At 53.9% G+C, this 20,701-nt stretch overlaps 8 protein-coding genes across 8 annotated transcripts; 3 read left to right on the plus strand and 5 right to left on the minus strand.

The window, feature by feature from the left end:
* Nucleotides 1-318: 318 nt before the first annotated feature.
* On the plus strand, nt 319-1,439 carry BDP55DRAFT_757678 (uncharacterized protein; the record flags this gene model as incomplete). The annotated part of the gene is made up of 4 exons (XM_060580788.1): nt 319-341; nt 383-811; nt 833-894; nt 1,144-1,439. 4 exons carry the CDS (start codon nt 319-321, stop codon nt 1,437-1,439), a joined length of 810 nt encoding a protein of 269 aa, XP_060433387.1.
* A 1,543-nt stretch (nt 1,440-2,982) lies between these two features.
* On the minus strand, nt 2,983-3,594 carry BDP55DRAFT_628253 (uncharacterized protein; the record flags this gene model as incomplete). Its single annotated transcript, XM_060571877.1, has 2 exons — nt 2,983-3,204; nt 3,280-3,594. 2 exons carry the CDS (start codon nt 3,592-3,594, stop codon nt 2,983-2,985), a joined length of 537 nt encoding a protein of 178 aa, XP_060433388.1.
* Nucleotides 3,595-4,434: 840 nt separating this feature from the next.
* Nucleotides 4,435-6,868, minus strand: BDP55DRAFT_651265 (uncharacterized protein). Its single transcript, XM_060574039.1, has one exon. It carries the CDS (start codon nt 6,670-6,672, stop codon nt 4,633-4,635), a length of 2,040 nt encoding a protein of 679 aa, XP_060433389.1. The 5' UTR covers nt 6,673-6,868; the 3' UTR covers nt 4,435-4,632.
* Nucleotides 6,869-6,895: 27 nt separating this feature from the next.
* BDP55DRAFT_651266 (uncharacterized protein) lies at nt 6,896-7,867 on the plus strand. Its single transcript, XM_060574040.1, has 3 exons — nt 6,896-7,096; nt 7,150-7,264; nt 7,325-7,867. Exons 1-3 carry the CDS (start codon nt 7,062-7,064, stop codon nt 7,655-7,657), a joined length of 483 nt encoding a protein of 160 aa, XP_060433390.1. The 5' UTR covers nt 6,896-7,061; the 3' UTR covers nt 7,658-7,867.
* Nucleotides 7,868-8,564: 697 nt separating this feature from the next.
* BDP55DRAFT_545042 (calcineurin-like phosphoesterase) lies at nt 8,565-9,911 on the minus strand (the record flags this gene model as incomplete). Its single annotated transcript, XM_060568543.1, has 4 exons — nt 8,565-8,756; nt 8,809-9,238; nt 9,287-9,704; nt 9,761-9,911. The coding sequence occupies 4 exons, from the start codon at nt 9,909-9,911 to the stop codon at nt 8,565-8,567; spliced, it is 1,191 nt and encodes a 396-aa protein (XP_060433391.1).
* Nucleotides 9,912-11,699: 1,788 nt separating this feature from the next.
* Nucleotides 11,700-13,714, plus strand: BDP55DRAFT_545308 (Smg-4/UPF3 family-domain-containing protein; the record flags this gene model as incomplete). Its single annotated transcript, XM_060568559.1, has 2 exons — nt 11,700-11,953; nt 12,010-13,714. 2 exons carry the CDS (start codon nt 11,700-11,702, stop codon nt 13,712-13,714), a joined length of 1,959 nt encoding a protein of 652 aa, XP_060433392.1.
* Nucleotides 13,715-14,244: 530 nt separating this feature from the next.
* Nucleotides 14,245-15,841, minus strand: BDP55DRAFT_651272 (uncharacterized protein). The gene is made up of 3 exons (XM_060574041.1): nt 15,820-15,841; nt 15,424-15,784; nt 14,245-15,386 (listed from the first exon to the last, which is right to left on the minus strand). Exon 3 carries the CDS (start codon nt 15,373-15,375, stop codon nt 14,491-14,493), a length of 885 nt encoding a protein of 294 aa, XP_060433393.1. The 5' UTR covers nt 15,376-15,386; nt 15,424-15,784; nt 15,820-15,841; the 3' UTR covers nt 14,245-14,490.
* A 280-nt stretch (nt 15,842-16,121) lies between these two features.
* Nucleotides 16,122-17,045, minus strand: BDP55DRAFT_628259 (uncharacterized protein; the record flags this gene model as incomplete). Its single annotated transcript, XM_060571878.1, has 1 exon — nt 16,122-17,045. One exon carries the CDS (start codon nt 17,043-17,045, stop codon nt 16,122-16,124), a length of 924 nt encoding a protein of 307 aa, XP_060433394.1.
* Between the last annotated feature and the right edge of the window lie 3,656 nt (nt 17,046-20,701).

Consider the following 20,701-nt stretch of genomic DNA (forward strand, 5'->3'; position numbering starts at 1 on the left):
GTTCTTCTTCTTCTTTGGTCGGGTGATTAGTTGATGATGGTCGGAAGTGTGTAGTAAGAGGTGAGGTGGCGAATGGGGTGAGTTGGAGAATGTGCCAAAAAACTTGAAGAAGATATTGACCCAAATCAGTGTATAGCAGAAGGCTCAAGGTACAGAAGGCACTATCCGCTTCTTCTTTGTTGCGAGAAAAAGAGAGGATCCAGAATTTGAGGTCGCTCAGTCAGTCAGTCACGAGAGTCCCGTTGGTTTTTCCAGGTTCAAGGAGCTCCACATGCAGCTCGCCATTGACTGAAAAAGGGCGGAGAAGCAGAGACTGAGATGGCGTATCCGTACGGTATCTGGTAATTGTCCAATGACTGGCTTATCGAATATACCTTTACAGGATCCAAAGAGAAAAAGAAGCAGAAGAGAGAGATGCTCCGGGGCCCTCTAGGAGAGCATCAGTGGGTTGGAGGGGGATTATGAATGAACCAGAACTTCAGACCGACCGGCGCAAGGAGAGTGGATTGACAAGTGACGGAAGCATGCAACAGTGCCTCCAAGTCTGCACGTCTGGTACCTTAGCAGGAGAGAAAAGAAGAGGTGTGAGAGGTGTGAGCTCATCTCAACATCCACAGCGGCCGCAGGGTATCCGAGGCCTTGGCACGCCGTACCTCTTTGTCGGTCATCAGGTACCCCACACGCCAAATCCTGCTGTGGAGGGTACTGCCGAGTCCCGGCGCGACGACTCGAGACACGGTCGGGAGGTACCTGAGACACCCAAACCACCTTTCCACCACCCACCACCAGTCGCTTCTGAACGTGACGGCAGGTGAGATGAATGGAAAGGCAGGCACGCAGGCACAGCGAATGACAGTAACAACCCAGCAAGAAGGTTCCTGCCCTCTTACCATGGTAAATTGAGAAGAGAGACAGTGTCCAAAAACAGCTTGAGGTGTGGCGTTATCCGGTCGGTGAAGCTAGCCACTTGGAAGCCGCCGTTGACCGCCCGTGGAGCGCCGCCCCTGTTTGATTCGCCAAGTCTCGGGATGACCGCCCACCACGGCTTCAGCTGGCCGGCCTGTCCATGATCACCCCGCCGTTGATGTAGCACCAATGCTGGCCATCCCGTCCTTTTTTCCCTTCCTCTTGCAATACCTCTAGTGAATGCTCCCGTCACAAGTGAATGGAGTGAGGAAAAGAGTTGCACGCTGACGTTGTTGGCTCAATTGATCGGATTACACGTGTATGCCTATCCCGCGCCGGTCTACCGTCTACCGGCCGGTGGTGGTGCGTCGCAAGCGAGCCTGTACCGTTCACTAGTACCTCATAACCCAATTATAATCAACTTAGTGCCCTGCACCGCGCACCGCGCTCCCACCATGGGGTGGGCTCACTGGGCTGAAGGGCCTGAGGCGAGTCGGGGCCGCGTCCCGGGACACATCTCATCTCACATTTGAGCAGCCCTCCCAGTACGCCGGGTCAGATGGGCTGTCTAAAAATTCCAGACCGCCTCGCAGGCTTGTCAGGTCGTCCGTCCTCATGACCTTTCCTCCGGAGGGCGGATGGCGGGAAGGACCCTGAAACCGACATCGGTCTCTGTCCGGTCAAAATGCACTTTTTGGCCGCCGTTGAAAAGAAACCTGCATGCTTCTAAACATACCTTTGCCCATAACTCCAACGAATACCCCTTGAGACCTGACTCTTGCACATCAAAGTGACTGGTCCAAATTCATTTCGGCCCCAGGAATGACCTACCAAATACCCCACTCAGATCTGGTTCCGCGATGCATGTTCCAAGTTTTGATATTTTTATAGGGATCCTGTCACCTGGCCACAGTGCCCAGGGCAGAAGACCTCGGCATCCCGGCTTCCATTCCTCTGTAGCAGTCTGCCAGTATTGATTGATAATGAGAGGCAATGAGGCGGCGCGCTTGATGGATCGTGGAATTCGGCATTCACGGAACTGCTAGTCACTTTACTGCTGACTAGCCAAACTTGCCAATACAACGCCGATGGAACACGCGTGACGACTGGTCAGCAAGGGTCCAACGGCGATCCACGGGGGGAAAGCTACAACGTCACACCTTAAGGTAATGTTGGTGTATTTGTAGTTGCAGTAAACGAACTACCACGATTTTTAGCTTTGCGCCAGTATGACCAACCTGGGGAAGAGTTTTCATTTTCAGCCTTTGTGCGTGAATCAAGAGTTGACAACTTATTCCCAAGAGAGTTGCGCTGCGGCCAAATGGGAACCCTTCCACACCCACCCCTAACTAATTTAGACTCTACAGTTCCTGGCATTCTTTTTCCATACTTGCGGCTCAAGGCATCTCTGCTTACACTAAAGTAGGTAATGTGCTTGGCATTTTGTCTTCAAGTTCGTCCCTCTGGCGAAGCCTCTACAACCTAGCGTCACCTTAGCATCGGTCAATTTCCAATTGAGGTCAAGATACCTTTGACTGAACTCTCTCTCTCTCTCTCTCTCTCTCTCTCTCTCTCTCTCTCTCTCTCTCTCTCTCTCTCTACCACGATAGTTTCTTCTAAAACTGGTGTACCGGTACGTGTCAATGAGCACCGCGTTAAATCTAAGCAATCAGGGATGCGGTAGATGAAGCCACTTCAATAGCTGTCACCCAAAATCAGATCCAATCAAGCTTGCTTTATGTGTTGTGTCTGTGCATCCCCTTTCTGTTCTTTCCCCCGCCTCAAGTAATATTGCAATGATATCACTCGTGACTACCCCAACAAAGTCAATCCCAGTTCCCAAAACACGCTCGGGGCCGCAACCTCTTCCCGCGCAGTGTCAAAGACTTGTGACTGACATGGTACGATCTCATTCCTTGGCATCCTTCAGACTTCCCTTTCGAGGCTTGGTTCAGCTATGGTATTTGGTCTCAGCTGTCCAGGCACAGCAATAGTAGCGGCCATGGATTCGATGCTTTGAGCCGCAGAAAACGAAGAATACAAGCGGCAACCAACATGCGACAGTCTTCCTACGTTCTATAACCCTTCTAACCAATTCGTATCCTTATTGTTCTCAAGATAGTCGTGATAATCTTCGCCATCGTAGTCATCGTAGCCATCGTCCTCATCCTCATCATCGTCCTCATCCTCGCCCCCAGTCCGACGAGCCCAGTACGAGTCCGTCTCGAACATCGTCCCCATGCCCTCCTGAGCATCATTCAAGATCTCATAGGCCCCCGGCGTCTCATCCCACCCCGCCTACGCCATCATATACTTGCCCTGCATCTTATTCTGGCCAATGCACTCGCCAGTGTACTCGGAATTATCATACACCGCCCGCGCCAGCTTCCGGATCTGCTTCTTGAGCACCCACACCCCCGGCGACGCCACGAACCCGTTATTCTCCACCAGATAGCGCCGATCCCGGACGATGTGAGACCGGACGGTGTACCACTTGATCATGTCAATCACCTCGGACCGGAGCCCCATGGCGACGCCGCCGCCGCCGTTCTTACCCTTCTTGTTGACCACAAACTTCTTCAACATCCGGTCCTCGTTGTAAATGTCCCGGAGGTCCAGGCACAGCTTGATCTTGAGCAGCAGCAGGCTATTCAACGTCCCAAACAGCGCATTCTTGCTCTTGATCATCGTATCCGGGTGCTCAAATGTGTTCTCTCCATACTGACTCTGCCATGTGTACCGCGGATCGTCCTCGTCCTCACACCACGTCTACCGCTTCGCAAGTTTTATACGCGTCCTGGTCCCGGTCCAGCCTCATCAACCCGGCCGGCACAAACTCCCGCGCCTCGGACTCATCCCACCATTCATTCTCCAATATGCTGAGCCGCTCCGACAGCGACTTTTGGACAGCGTCAATGGTGCGCTCGAGCTGGAGCACCTTGGAGTATGCATCCTTCGCCCTCTAGTGTTTCTCCCGGGCCGCCAAGTCCATGCCGAATGCCTGGTCGTCGATATCAAACGGCTTCAGCGACTCTGGATCGATCGCCGCGTACATCTTCATGGCCCGCACGATGTTGAGGCAGACGAGCGCGAGTCGGCCCTTGTCCTCGATCTGGTGCGCCGGGCTACAGTAATAGGTGACCCGGCACGCCTTGCAGTGATAGATGTTGTCGCGGGTGCGGCAGACGAAGCAGTGGCGGGGCTACAGGCCGGCGGGACTGAGTTCCAGGTTCTTGGGAACCAGATCATAGTCTTCGACGTTTATATAATCCATGATGGGTAATGAGAATGTTTAATCAAATTTTGTGATTCTGTGCTCTAAAGAATGAGATGAGAAGAGAGGGAAGTGAGAATGCCGACTTCGCGAGCACGCGAGGTAGGAGGTGCATACGGAGTACATATCTACAGCCAGCGGAGCGGGGTTGAAGAATAAGAAAGCATGGGAGTTGAACCTCGGAGTAACTTGTATTAGGTAGATTGACACCCTACTATCTGGAAGCGAACGGAAGCATATTGGTCATGGCCAAGATTGCACAGTAGAGTAACCCATTCATGCAGCCCGGTGGTCCTATTTTGAATCGCTTGGTATTCTGATGTCTATGGGCTCCCACTATAAGGGCACCTGAAAGCTGGCTTTGGCCTTTGGCCTCTATTCTATCCATCAATTTGGCCTTGGCATACACGTGCCATATAACCATAATGTTACATGTGTGGTATAGTACATATCTACATGATTTGAATCGTCTCAAAAACCTCATTGATTTTGGTTTTGGTTTTGCTCTTGTTCTTTTTCGGTTTCGTCTCCATAGCCTCTTCAAGACGATCCCAAGCGGATGGTTCACCCGGTTCCTGCGAAACACCGCTCTGGGGTTCGGAGGGCAACTCGCTCTGCTTCTCTGAAAGAAAGTCGCTTTGAATGTTGCTTGTGCTCATGTGTTTCCGCACCAACTGCGTATCTGGCGCTTCCTCCAGGCGATCTGAAGCAGACCAGTCAATGTCTCCCACCTGCGAGGAAGGCATCTCCGGCTTCGGGGGAACCTCGGGTACTGTCCGAGCCAACTTTGTGGCTTTCCAGAGCATATACATCTGTGAAGAACCTGATTTAACGCGAATAGTACCAGCGTTACCAGTCTTTACGCGCTGAATGTATTGGCGCGCGTGTCCCAACAACCACTCCGTTTGGCCCACGGCGTGGGCTGTTCGTGCGATGTGAAGTACTCGTTTCTGTTCCTCACTCAATACAATCGAGAACACAGGTTTCTTCAAGAATGGTGCTACGCTGGTCGGCGACTCGTCTTCACGGCCGCAAATGTCCAGTAAGCTCCGTATGCGTCGCGCGAGATATAGTTGGTCGTTCTCTTGAGTGAATGCTTGACTAATCAGCTCGGGTTTGGTTTCCAGTGCTTTCAAAACCTTGTTCGCAGCTATTCGATCCAGAGAGCGTGCGCAACAATCGAGCAGCTCGGATATGGTCCGCACGCTAATTGTGAGGTCGGCCGTGATGCTCGCCGCAAATGCGCCCACGGCAGCTCTCAGTCTAGAAAATGCCAACATGCCTTCGATAATGGCGGCAAAGACTTTTTCGTCGAAACGCGCCCTCTCGACGACGAAGTGGGAGGCGACTGCAACGTCTTTCTTCATAGCCCAACCGTGAATGCGGAAAAACGTCGCTACTTCACCGCGTGTCTTTCTGCGGATGATGACACCTCGTTGATCTTTGCCAGTCATGCGAGCGATGAAGCCCGCAAAGCTGTCTATGTCATGTGTCGCCTTGAAGTGATTCAGGATACACACCAGGGTGTGCTGCGTTGGTTCAAGTCTGCCATGGAAGAAAGAACCGACCACCTCTGAAGCAAGGCGATGCATCCCGACTTTGTCCAGGCCCGCAATAAGGTGATTGTATGTGTGTACACTGAGGGCTTGAGGCGATGTGAGGATATTGTGACACAGACTGTGAATCGTATGGTCAACGTTCGAGGGAGTCGAGGCGTCAAAAATCTCCCTCAATACCTGGTTCAGCTCCAAGCTGCACGTATTCAGAGCCTCAGCGCTCATATCTATGTGCCATATAGGCAGCTTGCTCTTCATCAGCTTGGCCACCTCTTCTCGTGTCGTTTGCATCCTTTCGCTTCCAATCATGTAGTCGCCTGCGTCGAGGAATCTAAAGACCAAAGCTTTCGCTGCCACCTCTGCTGCCTTGGCTTGTCTGACCGTACGCGGTTGACGGTGCTTTATAGGTAGCCCCTCTTCCTCGATGAGCTCCTTCATCAACGCATCGTAGTCGACCCCTCTGACTTTATTCGAAGGGCTCAGGTCGTATATCTCCCAAAAACGGTCCACGTCGGCCTTTGTTGCGACGGTTTTCTGCCACTTATGTGAGGGTCCAAGGGCGTCGAGCATCTTGCTGATTTCAGGGTTTTGTCGCACGTGGTTTTTCAAAGCGCCTGGATATCGGTTGCTGATATCCCCAGCAGGCGGTTTCGTAGGAGCTTTCTTCTGTCCCTTTTCCACAAGATTTGCCAGCTCGTTCGAGACCTCTTCAATTTGTCGGTCCAGATCCTTTCGTCGCCTGTCTTTCCTCTCTGCGTCCAAAACCGCTGCCGTTCCCATTATCGATGTGTAGCACGCCGTGAAAATCTCGCTAAAGGTCGGTTTTCGTTGCGTCGCGCGCGTCGCCGACTGCCGCATCATGCCCCCGGAGGCACTGAAGCAGGCCTTGCAGCCGCAACGGTGCGCCTGGCCCGCTCTAGACCAGATTGCCTGCATTCTGACGGCATGCCGGCTATTGTGGCAGCCTCTCTGAGTCGGATTGATGGGTTGGCGTGCGACGAGGCGTCGAGGGTGATCGAAGTGGTCGGGAAGTTCCAGGCGCGGAAATTATCGTCTGATGCACAGTAACTGACGATCGACTTAGCTTGGCCGAGATGACAGGTCCAATTGACAAGGGCCAATTGAAAATGTGGATAGACACAATGCGATTAGGCGATTATCATGACTAAACGGTATACCCGCTTATGGAAGTGACGCAGCTGCCCCTCCATGAGGTAACCCCACCAAGGCTTTACAGCGACCCTCGACCAATACTGAATGCGAGAAATATCCTGAACAATCACAATTTGAAATACACTGAGCTCAGAAAGGAGACCTAGCTCATCATGTTTGCCCTTTATCTCACAGCTGAGCTCAATGGGTTAGTTTGACTGGTTCCGAGATCCCAGAATACGATACTTACTCTCTCCACAGAGTCACAAATCTCCGCCCTGATGATAGCGAGGGTAACCCCTTCTGGTACACTTTCAAAGTCCAGTGCACATCCTGTCGCGAAGTTCATGACAAGACCGTCGGTGTCAACCGTTTTGTAAGCGTTCCCCAAAACCCTAGGCTTTTGGGCATTCCACTCATCCGTTGCTCACTCTAGGACGAAAACGAAATGAGCGGCAGCAGAGGCGAGGCCAACTTCGTCTGGAAATGCAAGAACTGCAAGCGCGAGTCTTCGGCTTCCGTAAAGGCCGCACCGGCTTCGTATGCACAGGGCGAGCCCGCGAAGCAGCAAAAAATTCTCGAGTTCGATTGCCGTGGACTTGAATTCACAGAGTTCATCCCTGAGGGTGAGTGGCTCGCCGAGGGCATTGATTCCAACAGCAAGTTCACTGCCATTGAGCTCACGGACGGCGAATGGTATGACTATGACGAGAAGGCAGGAGAGGAAGTGAGCATCAAGGATCTGAAGTGGGAAGTCAAGCGCGCTTGAAGGGATTTGGCGATGGTTCGGTTTACGGAGTACCCTAGTATATCGCATGGCGTCTGGTGTGACATGGGGTTCGATGCGGCATGGCGGATGTAGGACAAAAGCAAATGGCGCGTGGTTCCTGGCTTCACGAGCCTTTTGGTCATTACCAAGGCATATCACCTGCATTAGCACGGACGAAGAAACTCTACAGTATGCAACGTGTAGTCCAGCTTTCCTGGTTCCAGAATGTATGGGTATTGAACATCTCTATGCCTAATCTACAAGAAGGTCTTCTCCTGCCCTCTATTCCATGCATGACATCGTCAAATACGTCAAAAATAGCCAGCCCGTCCTCTCTCTCATCTCCACGTTCCTTGTCCGCGTTCTTCGAGGCCGAGCCAGCATCGAGCTTCTCATCTCGCTTTCTTTCTTTCCTTCGTGATCGTTCCGAGCAAACGAGCGAGTCACTCCTCTCATGTATTTGGATACAAGCGAGCCAGAAGCAAGCTATGATCCGCGGAGTACCCAGTGCTCATGCCCAGAATTCACGATATAACCCACGCAGTGAGTGAGGCAAGAATCCCGGTGTGGATTATGCCAAGTTTAAGTGTGCTGCGTGACTGCAGACCCTTGACGTCATGAATGGTCCGCCTGCAGCAAAAGAAGAACCGTCTCTCATCATCGTGCGTTAATCCGATGCACGACATTGATGTCCAGGTGTAAATTCCCCAAGACGTTTCTGTGTACTCGGGCGAATGTGAGGCTCATCGTGATATTCGAAGCCTCACGGCCCAATTTCGAGCGGCCAGTTGTTGGAGACGTTAACTGTAGCAAGAACCGCGTTGGGACCTAGGAAACGAGTTCCGACGGTCTTCCAAGTGCGTTCCAAGCACAGCCACGTCTCCAATATACAGATCAGCGGGCTCAATCAGAGGAAGTAGTCGCCCGGTCCACGGCGGTTAGCAGGGACATGGCGCTGTTCGTCGGGGACTGCGGAAAAAATGCTGAACTTGGGATTCATATCTTTGTCGACGGTCATGATAGACGCAACATTACCGCAGCGGTAGCAGTAATTCGGAGCCGACCACACGGTGACGACAGAGTTCTGCGGGAAGTGATACTGTTTTGCGTTAGCGTAGAGACAGGGAAGCGGCCCGATGGCAACTACCGACCTTGTATCCCTCATTGACAAGCTGATGAGCTCTGGCGATGAGCTTAAGACCGTTCACGTGGTTGAACTCGGTTGCAACCTTGTCGCCAAAGAGCCAGCCAGCGCCGCGAGGGCTGATAGCCCAAGTCTCAACGTCTTCGGGGTCGGACCAAACAAGATCGCAGAAAGCACCTTCGTGTGGGATTTCCTGGGCACGAGCAACAACGCGGATCTGGTCAATAGTGCGGATCTCTGGACTAAGACCACCATGAACGCAGAGAAGCTCTCCGTCGACAATAGCAGCGAGGACGAGGAAGTCGAAGACGTGGCAGCACGCTTTCCACACGGAAGCGTTGCCATACTTTTGCTGGCACTCCTCGTAGAATCCGTAAACCTGAGTGATTTGACGGGACTCATGGTTGCCGCGAACAAGGACGATTCTGTCGGGGTACCTGAGATTGATTAGTACGAGAGCGCAACGGATGTCAAGAACCACCTACTTGGCCTTCAAGCACATGAGAAGGGTAAACGTCTCGAGACTGAAGTAACCACGGTCGACAAAGTCGCCCAAGAAGATGAAGCGGGTGTCGGCAGACTGCGATGTGTTGGAGACCTCAACGGCGGAGTCAGCTCGGGAAGTCGCGCTGGTATCAGCGGCCGCGGCATCGTCCTCGTCGTCTTCATCAGCAGGGGGGCTACCAGCATTGCGAACCTTCTTCTTCAGCTTCGGGTTCGTAATCTCAGTAGGCGGCTCGATGTCCTCGGGGTTGATGACTGTTGTGGCAGTCTTGGGCGCCTCCACGTTAGACTCGCCAGGCATTCCGCCCGCAACACGGAAGAGCTCCAGGAGATCGTAGAATTGACCGTGGATATCACCGCAGATTGTAACTGGGGTGCACACAGGCTGGATATTGGATTCTAGATTCCACATGTCAGCACAAGGTCCGAGAAGAGAGTACTACTATATTCCTCACCCTCCATGAGCACCTCCTTTACAAGCTCGCAAAGCTCTTTCATGGCGCGCTCGGGCAAGTAATGGCACTGCTTGGCTTCCTCCAGCCACTCGTCCAGGCCCGCATTGGGGGAGAGTTTGGCAGGGCCGGGTCGGGGAATGTGGCTCGCCATCTTTCCAAGTATTTGGGTATGCACCTGAGAGGTTGCCTTGATGTCGTACGGGTTGAAATCTTCGGAAATGGTTGGATTGAATTCGACGGTGAAAACTGCCAAATCGTCGTCGATATCGTCGGACTCGTAGTAACTCGGATCGAATTCCTCTTCGAAATCGTCAAGATCAAGACTTCCACCGCGGAGAGAAACGTGCGATGAATCGTTGGACTGTTGAATAAAACGGCCAATTTGTGCGGTGCGAATGTCGGGCTCCTCAGAGTAATCGAGTTCTTCGTCTTCGGTCGATGGCTCCTCCTGGATGGTCTCAGTAGGAGGTTGACTTTGAGTCGGGCCGGGGAAAGCAAAAGCAGAGGCGTTCGACGGTGTTGAGAATGATGTCGATCGGGCACGGCGACGTGAGGGCGCTGGAAAAGGCTCCTGCTGGTTCAAGGCGACCGGGTGTGACTGCAAAGGCGAAGGGTGCGGTGGAGCACTGTTCTGAGCGGGGAGCGTAGGAGGGGTATTATGGGCAGCACGGTTGGGTGCGACTGCTGTGGACTGCTGGGCAGTGCTAGCAGGGGGGAGTTCGGGTAGAGGTCGAGGGTTTTGTGAGTTCCAGGTGGTTTGGGGTGATGAATTCTGCAGAAACAATTCGAGAGCCAGATGGTCATGGGCTTTGCGACGCAGAACTCGCTGGTTGTACTCGTCGAGCGGGTTGTCAAAGCCACCGACTACAACAGGACGGCCAGAGTAGGGGTCTCTCAGTTGTCTCCGCGGCGGATTGCTAAGAGGGGGAAGAGTGGGGATATAGCTGGAATGACCAGGGACAGAGATTCCACGACCACGGACGGGCGCTGGGGTAGCACGTTCAGATGCAACAGGTACCGGCTGGAGACTGGTAGGATGATGCGCTCCGAGGTTGATGGGATTCGTGCCCGGTGGAACTGACGGGAGCTGGAAAGATACAGCGGCGCTACGGTTGCGAGCACGGTCTCCAGTAGGTCTACTCCGTCTGACAGTGTTGGTAAGCGGATTGCTCTGATAGCTATTCGCGCGCCGGATGGCTTCCTCGATTTCTTGTTCAGTCGGCTCTCTGTACTCAGAAGTCGTCGTAGCTTCCCGTTTGTGACTTCCTTCGTTCGCGCTGGTAGTTGAAGCAATTTTTGAGCCTTCGAATGCCGGAAAGGTCTCCGGGTAGACGTCGACTTCCTCGATTTCTTTGTCCTTGTTGGTCGAGTCACTGCCCTTTTGCTCTTGAGGACTTGCCATCTTGATGGCTGGTGGGTGGGTGAACTTCGGAATAACTGGTGTCTCGGATTAATATTTGACCGAAAGTGCTTGTGGGAGGTTGAGTTTCCGCCGAGGTTTTTCCGAGGTACAGCATTGTGGGGCCTTGTGAGGTGAGGAATGGAAGGACAGCCCTTGGGCCCCACCAAGGCAAAGCTATCCAAAAAGGGCTAGTGCAGAGGATAAGATAAGACCCACATGAGGCAGTGGCAGGCTGTGAGCCATTCTTTCAGATCTGAAGTTAAGGTGAACCCCAAAGCCCCGCGTCACTACCTTGCCGTCACATCACCTTTTGATATCTGAGCCTGGTCTTGCACACACCTTCTTAGACCCTTGCGCAGCAGACTTCATCTCCTCAAACGCTTCAGCGACAGCATTCCCAATGTTTCTTGCACGGCTTATCACCCGGACACAAGACACGAAACAATAACCACATAAAGAAGAGTAGCCACCCTTTATCAGGCATCGATCTCGAGCATACGAATACACTTTCCTACCCACAAAGCTTCCTGTGCTACAATGGCAGCATCTGGCGCTCAAGGCGCATCCCGAAAGACCAACGGGGTCCCTTCGGCTTCCGGTCAACAGGCCACCACTGATGCGCCCAAGTCCAATAAGAGTAGGACTCCCGTCGAGGGCGATAAGGTTATTATTCGAAGACTGCCCCCTGGCATGACGGAGCAAGAATTATGGAACAATCTAGGTGATGAATGGAAGGCTGGAAATGGCCTCGTTAGCTGGCACAACTTTGAGTCAGGGAAGATCTCTCATGAGTACGTGCTTGCTCCCATGTGTCCAATGGTTGGTGGCTAACACTTCTTGCACCTAGCCCTGCGAAGCCATCGAGGCCAGGACGAGTTTACCTCCATGTTCTTAAGCGCGAGAGCTTAAATGCGTTGTCGAATCTGATTCAGGCCAAGTCTTGGGAAGATGCAAAGATGACGTCCAACAGCGCTTCTCTGGTCGGCCCTCCGGTTCTCGAGTTTGCGATATACAACAAAGTCCCGAGCAGCAAGAAGCGCACCGACCCAAGGCAGGGAACTATTGATCAGGACCCCGAATTCATGGCCTTTTTACAATCCTTGACCAATCCTGAGATTGACAAGGACAACGAGAGTAATGAGAACAAGGATGTGGAGGAGACGAAGCCCGAAACCAAGGTCACAACGACACCATTGATTGAGTTCCTCAAGGAAAAGAAGGCGAACAAGCAGAAAGAGGCAGCCGCCGCTAAGAGCGCTAAGCAGGCTCGGCAGGACTCTAGCACCAAGGGCAAGTCGTCAGCATCGACGGCTGATGATTTAAAGAAGGGCAAGAAGGACACCAAGGGAGAGAGGTCCGCCGAAAAACCCAAAGAGACGGTCAAAATCCTCACCAAAAAGGCCACTGCGGATGTTGTTAAGGCCGCAGAAACCGTCGCCAGCCAGATCACGCAGGCCTCCTCTTCATCGTCACAGGATCAGCCCAAGAGTAGGCGAGCTGGCATTGCAGCTGCTGCCCGCATCTTGCAACGAGACCTTGGTATCAGTCCCGGAAGCGCCCATAGGAGGGCACGACTTGATGCCGCCAAAGCCGAGGCCGATTCGAAGGGAACTTCGTCGAAGGAAATAGCGCACCCTGCGGTCGAAGCCCCAGTAGCTATTCCGCCGCCTGTCACGGCTCCGGCTCCAGCATCTTCAGCTGCTTCGCAGACATCAGAGAGAAACGCCACACCTACGGCACCTAAGTCGGGTCGTTCAAGAAGAGGCGGTGGTGGAAAGAACGCAAGCGCCAACGAACTCAAGGGCAAGTCAATCGAGGCAAGTGTCTCTTCTAGCGCTCCGCCACCTGCCAAAGCCCCAGTCATTCTGCTCAAGAAAAAGGACGAGGAGAAGAATAAGGAAAAGGCTGTCAAGGCCGACAAGGAAGCATCGAGCTCAAATTCGCAGCCAGCCGCTCCGCCAGCCAATACCAAATCCAACGCCCCGACCGGTCCTAAGGCTTCAGGCAAGGGTGGCAACGCGAAGAAGAGCACCGCTGCTGTTACCGCTGGCGTGACCCGTGGTTTCGTCAAGCATGCAAACCCATCACAGGGTGTAACTGAGGCACTCCTCAAGCAAGCCATGGAGGTCTTTGGCACCGTCACCTTTGTTGAAATCGACAAGCGTAAGGGCTTTGCCTACGTCGACTTTTCTGATCATGACGGTCTCGTCAAGGCAGTTGCCGCGAGCCCCATACAGGTTGCCCAGGGGACGGTCCAAGTTCTTGAGCGCAAGGAGAAGAAGCCTGCCGCCTCTAACTCGAACTCGAATGCCAACAACACCAACAGCAGCAACACGGCCAATGCCGCGGCAGCAAGCTCTAGCTCCGCTGCACCCTCGACGACAAATGCATCGAACAGCAACGCTACGCCATCCGAGAAGCCGGAGCACCATAAGCGGACCAGGCGCGGTCGTGGTGGTGGTAAGGCCGCGGCGGCTGGTGCGTCGGGCAGCAACAGCGGCAACAAGGATGTGGCGCGCGAGTCCGCCGCCCCTGCTGCAGGCGCGGGATGATCCAAGGAAGGACGCAAGGCAAAGAAATTTTTGCCTTCGTTTTGAAAAGTGATTGTACCTCGCATGGTCGATTCCCACGTGCTGAAGAGCGCGGCATGCGGGTTCGCAGGTGCGGGAAGGGCAGCAAGTAGAAGGCATAGGCGGGTGCAACTGCGTACCTGCGCACTACCTGCGTTTCTGCCCAACGGGCCTAATGAGTGAGGGCCACGATGCGATGAAGGGTACGGGCGACGCAACACCCGGTTCGCTGGATGCAGTTGCCCCCCCGCGCCATCCACAATATCGATAGTTTTGACGATATCACCCGCCGTTACCAGCATCATTGTGCATTGCAGAGGAGGTGGTGTCGAATGCGATCTGCGCGAAGGGTTTGGCGGGAGAGGTGGTCGTTGGTGGTTGGTGGTCCAGTAAGCTTACCTTAGTCTATGAAGATCGCGAGTCACGAGTGGTCGAAGAGTATGAGAATTAAGTAGACACTAGTCTCAGAGGATAGAATGAATCGATTCGAGACTCGCAATGGTTTAACGAGATTCTATTCGCAGTGCGGAGGGCCGGCTATCGTCGAATCCAAGCTCTCTCTCTCTCTCTCTTTTCCCGTATCTGGAACTCCGCGATAGCTTCACAATTGACAATGGAAGTATCCGCGTTCTTTACTAAAACAGTCAGGTTTTACTTCGCACATACTAATAGTGAATTATCTTTCATTTTTAAATCCAAACCTCCGAGAGACCAAACCCGACACCAGCAATTTCCCACCCACGAACTCTCCCGTTCCCTTAATTGGGCCAAATCCAATTATGCTCCCTCGAAGCCTGCCACTTCACCACCAAGCCACTCATGACCCCCGTGAGGAAATACACCAAAACAGCAATCAAAACCCCCAACACGACCCCACGCGTCTCTCTCGCAGCGCGCAAGACCTGGGCCTTGGCATCCGCAACCCAAAGCGTCTCCCCGGCATCCCGCCGCGCGGCTTTCAAGCCAGGTAGGCCGTCGATGGAGGTGCGGTTCGTCTCGACCTGGTACTTATTGACGGTATTATTGTCGACGCGCTTCTTCCAGTAAAAGTCGAGGGTGGGTCGCTCCTCAAAGACGGAGAGCTCGTCTTTGCTCTTGGCGGGCTCCTCTTTATCGTTGTCGACAATGTCGTGATGCTGCTGCGCCTTCTCGAGCGTCCCGTCCTCAGACGCCGTCGCAGGCGCATAGAGTTCCTTCCGCACCATGGGGACACCATACCCGCAGCTCGTCTGCACCTCCCACACCTCGCCAATAACAACGGCCCTAGCCCCGTCATACGAGTCCCTATTACCAGCCTCGCCTTGCGGGATAATACGCTTCATCCACGAGTCAAAGTCCGGGTGATCCCACTCCACGATCCTGCTCTTGCAAAACAGACGCAAGATGCGCGGGGCGGGGCCAAAAGACATGAACATGAGCGTCAGCCGGCCATTCTCGTAGCTGTGGGCAATGGTCTCGCACCCGGAGCCGGTGCGGTCAATGTAGGCGACCAAGGTGGGCGAGAGGACGGCGAAGTGGGCGGAGAGGCCCTTGGGGGAGACGTTGATGTGGGGGTGGTGGGTTGGGGCCGAGGCCGTGAAGAAGACGGGTTGGCGGGCGGCCCAGTCGGCGAGGTCGGGGTTGATGGAGGGGTACAACTTCATTGTTGCGGCGGCGGAGGGGTTCAGATACGGTTAATGGCTTCTATGGATTGGGACAATCGGTTGTTTGTTTTAAAAAGATTTTATTGTATATTGGGATGTCGTCAATTGACGTCAATTGATGAAAAGATGTGATGACCTCGGATGAAACTACTCAGGTATATAGATGATGATATATCGTGGAAAACATGAAAGGGTATTGGGTATTGGGTATCGAGTTGTTGACATGAGAGAGCTAGTACAGGATTTGATACATGACTGATGAAAAAAAGAGGAAAACAGAAAAAAGCCAAAAACTTTTCGAGGAGGGAGGCGGATTTCCGACTCTTGAAATAAATAATTGGCCTCGGAAAACGGCCAAGTTCGCCGAAGAATTTCAACGAGCGATGAGTCAACCGACTCATTGCGTCAACCGGGCGTCTCATCCCCTTACTATCAAGTGAGATTGTTGCGCCCGGACTCGGTGCGGGGGTCCCATCCGTCGCCTCAAAGCACCCATCCCGTCTTGGAGAAAGGGCGCAGAAAGAAGGACGCTTTTCAAGCCTCCCCTCCCCGCACCGCCTTATCGGTTGGAGACTGCGTTTGCCAGGGATGAAGAATTTCCTGTGGCTGAATGCAGAGTATCGTAAACGTATTTTCCCGCAGCGAAGGAGGGAGAAGAAAAAAAGCACCCTTGTCCGTTGGTGGTGTGTCACACAGGGCTTGGCCGATTTTTTTTTTCTGACTCTTGTTTGCTTGTGTCGGATGCTTTACCGACGCGGCCTCCCGCGGGAGGGCTCTAGAGGTGGTGGGTAATAGCCATCCTCAACGTATTGTGCATGGCCATGACCATGACCATATGCACCAGTGTCATAGCCGAAAGGACTCTCGTGGTCCGCGTAGCCTGGAGAGCGCGGGTCGTATACAGAGGGATCGGTGACAGTTGTGGTCGTAATGACGGAAGGTCTGATCGAGTACGACGTGGACTCGGAGCGTTTGGTACGGGGACGGGACGGCTCCACGACGGAAACGGGCCGAGGAGCGCTGGGGCCCATGGGCTCAATGTAGCTGCTCTTGCTAGCCCTCGAACTTCCGCTGGAGACGCTCTTGTCGTCCTTGTGGTCGAAGCGACGGCCGAGGCGCTCCTTGTCTTCCTTGCAGCGCTTCGCGAGCTCCTTTTCCTCGGTGGTCTTGCGAACCTTGCTCTCTCCGCGGGTGCGGTGCTTAGAGTCGCTGCGACGCAAGGCCTTGGACTCCTTGGGTTCTTTGTGTTCTCTGGGCTCCCTGTGCTCTCTCTCCTTGTGTTCCTTTGGAGAGGGCGGGTGGCTAGGAAGTGCGCCAGACATCTTTGTCGACTCTCGAGAGGGGCTGTTGCGTTGGGCCTTGCGGAGATCCTCCCGTAGAATTTTGTTTTCAGTACGCAAGTTGTCCTTTTCGCGGTCCAAGCTACCATTCTCGATCTTGAGAACTTCAAGTCTGTTCTCTAGAGCAGCGGAGCGGGCTTTGTATTCGCTCTTGAGTAGGGCAAATTCGTCCTGCAACTTCTTGTACTTCTCCTCGAGTTCGAAAAAGTCCTGGGCGGTAGGGCTTGTGCTGACTTCGGAAATGCCAGAGTCGCTCGATTGGCGGTGGTGGCCCTTTGAGTTCGGGGTCTGGAAGGTGACCCGAGGTTCTTTTCTGTTGGCGGACGACATGGTTGGTGGTTATTGGGCGGCGCTGGGCGGCCGGGGGATTGTCGATCAACGGTCGGGTTGTGAGTTGACGGTGTAAACCAATGTCCAAGGCAAGACGCCTTTTCGCCAAAGACTGGCGCGACTAAAGCGAGAGCGAAATTTCCGTTGTGAGCGATCCGATGGTGATTTGTGTATTTGGAAAGAGAAGAATTGGAATTTTTTGAAATTCAATGTGGGTGGTGTGGTGGTAGGCGCGGGTTAATACTTGTCGTGTGTGCCTTGTCGAGATGAGTCAAGTCGGGTATATAAGGGGGTGAATGCTGCCCAAGATGGGACCGGGTGTTATTTTGGTCTGGGATGGAGAAAATAATAGCCGCAACCTGAAATGAGCAGGTAATAACTGAGGGATGAATAGGGAGGGGGGAGAAAAAGGCAGAAGCGGCGTCTTTTGACATTTTATTTATCCAGATTTGTAAAGGTAGGTATTGCAGCCTTCACGGAGAGGAAAAGTCGCAGCCGGAGGCGGAGGGAGAATGACAGATGGATTTGGTGTGGGTGAGTGGCAGTGGATTGCATTGCTGCCTCCGGAGCTAAGAGAGGCAGACAGCAAAGTTGTGATGCAAAGGGAGAACGCACGAACAACCCCTGCAACCGCAACCGCAACCGGGTACGTAGCCACAATACAGATACTTCATTCTTCCATGCCATAGGCATAGGGTACGGGAACGGGTACGTAGGGTAAGGTAGGCATGTAGGCATGTAGGGTACGAAGTGCGTAGACTAAGGTACGGAGCAGAGACTCAGGGTGCTCCGAGGCACAAGGAGATTAGCAACATTCCAAAGGTATTCCTTCGGTAGTGGCCATGTAGGGCTGGAGCTGCTTAGCCCAGTTTGGTTGCCTCTTGGCTGCAGACTTTTTGCGACTTTGCAGTTGCGCAGTGCGTGAGTGAGTGCGAGTGTCCGAGGTGAGGTGAGTAGGTAGAGTCATCGCATCGCGGGTCCCCCAAATCCCCTCACCTCACAGGCTCACTCACACACCTCGAGCCTTCCTTTTCCTACTCCGTACCCACAGCAGTTCGCTAGGCAGGACGGACGGCGGAATCGCGGGTTCACCCTTTGAGCAGGGATGTCATAACGGGAGTGACTGGGCTGGGTGCCGTGCGGGTACAAGGGGACGAAAGGGGGGACACTGACAGGGGTTTTTGGTCAAAAAGAGTGTGGATGGGAACGGGGACGGGTGAAAGAGGGGAGCGGGACTCGGGAAGAGACTCGACAGTGACTTTGACGGTGACAGTGACAGTCCAGTGTTGAGAGGAGTGAGTCCGTCCGGTGGATTGCCTTGGGTGAAGCAGAAAGCAAAGTGGAAAAAGAGGTTGACCAGGAATCAACTCCCATTTCTGCTGACTGTTCCCAAGATGGTCCCCTTGAGCCAACCACAGCCCACCTCATCCAAGCCAGACAGACCAGACAGACCGAAAAGGGGGTGGGCATTGCTCCAGTTCAATTGACCAGAATTCTCGGTGGCAGCAACTGCTCTCATTGGCGTACTTCTGGCAGATGGGCGGTGCAGGTGCCAGCAGGGCCAGCAAAGCCAACAAGGCAGAAACGCACTTTTCCCGTTGCCTCGTTTTGCTGGATTTCCTTGTGGGACGCCTTATTTCCGAGTGTGCCTGTCGTTTTGTGTGTGACAATGTGTCTCCGGAATGGTTCGCAAATGCGGCCTGCCACCTTGCGTACCCGGGAGATTGGTTCGCCCAACCCTCGACTGTCTCTCTCTCTCTGTCTCTCCCTCCCCTCAAGGCAGGCTACGCTGCCGCTGCGCTGTCCATACAGCGTTTGGCCTCCCGCATCTTGCTTTTGCAGCCCCAGAGCCAGAGGAGGACCAAAGGGAGAGGGCGAAGCACTCGTTTGCGTGCGTCGCTAGTCGAGACCAGTCGCAGCACCGTAAGGTGAGGTGAGGTCAGGACGCAGCACGCAGCACGTAGCACGTAGCACACAGTCCTGAGTCCTTGCTACTGAGGCCTCAAGTGAGGGGCCTGTCGCAGACGGAGCCTCTCCGCCGCCAGAGAATATCGCCGTTGCGCACAACAAAAGGTGAGAACGTCAACGGGTCAACGGTCGACGGGTTTTCTCTTGGCGCTGTGCGGTCCTTTCCTGCAGGCTCTTTCTGCGTCTGCGTCTGCGTATGCTTCTGCGTCGATGTCTGCGCCCCCGAACCTGTTTCTTTGTTCCCTCGTCCGATCTCCAGGATGATGATATGCGTATCGCGTTTGCATGCCTATCCTCGCGACCAATAGCTTCGCCATGATCGTGGGGGGAAAAAGTGATCGTCGTGTGTAGACTACCTACTGTGAGGCCATCGCGAAGACCCCACCCCACCTCGCAGACGGAAGGAAGGTCATGGGGGGGAGGACTCAGGAGTCGAAACCGCGTCGTGAGTCACCCCGCGACAGGACGCGATTCATTCAGGACCTTGATGATGATTCTTTGGTGACTGAGGCCAATATGTTCCTTCGATGTGCTCGATGCAGGACTCGCCAACTGTGGCATGTTGGTTTTCGCACCTTTGTTCCGATGATCGATCTTGATCATCCGAGGGCACCAATGGACGACCTGATCATGGATCGATCAATTCCGACACGATGATGTGTTCGCTGGGAGGAACGTCGCGAGCCGTACCTACTTGCCATGAGGTGGTGATCAGGCTGTAGGCTGTACACAGATGACGGCAGTGGTGGTGGTGGTGGTGTTGTGTTGAGTAACGGGATGAAGTGAGGTCCAGTGGGGAAAGCTGCTGCGGTCTGTGGACGTCCAGCGGGCAGCTAAAGCACAGACTAACGGAACACCGCCCCACGGGCTAACCAACGCAAGGTAGCCCACAGTCTACAGGGCAGGCAGTCCCCTGCCAAACACAATCTTGACAGCCCCCGGCCCAGCAGCATCGGACGACGACCAATTGACGGGAAGTTTTTTCCTTGTTGCCCTCCAAAAGCTCTAATTGCTGACATCCTCGCCTCAGTCGTCAGGGAAATACCGTCGTCTGCCTAAGGTACGTACTAGCCTCCATGCGCCAGCCGTCTACTCCGTAGACCCAGCCGCCATCGTGTCTTGGCAGAAGGTGGGAGAAGCCGGATGCTCATCGTACACTAAACCTGTCTGTATCCTAGGCAGAACTTACCAACCTTAGTCTTAGTCTCCAATTCTATAGGGCTGGGAGACACGATATTGCTAAGCCTAGGTAGACCAGATCACGACACGACCCCCCACACCCCTCAAAAGCAGCTATCAGGTTTCAGTCAAAGGATGAAGAATGCCCATCTCGGGGAGCATGTGGCGTACTTTTTACACTTTCCCATGAACCGATTCTACTAGCTTCGACGGGTTAGGCAGGTACCCCCTGATCCACCATCTCGCGATGTTCCTAGATGGCGATATCATTCCCCTGGCGGCAAGGCAACTCTTGGCTTCTTACCTCTTTGCCTTCCGAAAGCAGGGCTGGATCGGGATGAAGCCCGTACAGCCCGTACGGGAATGCTGGAAGCCACTACCTGACTAAAACGAGAGCTTTGTAAGCGCGCGCAAAGTCACAGGAGAACTTCCTCGTCCAATAGACCATCCGGCCCCCACGGCAGCGGGCCTAGACAACGGGCCGCCGGCCTTGAGTGAAGAGTCCCCGA

The sequence above is a fragment of the Colletotrichum godetiae genome, assembly GCF_030913485.1.
Source record: "Colletotrichum godetiae strain CBS 193.32 chromosome Unknown BDP55scaffold_7, whole genome shotgun sequence".
NCBI lineage: Eukaryota > Fungi > Ascomycota > Sordariomycetes > Glomerellales > Glomerellaceae > Colletotrichum > Colletotrichum godetiae.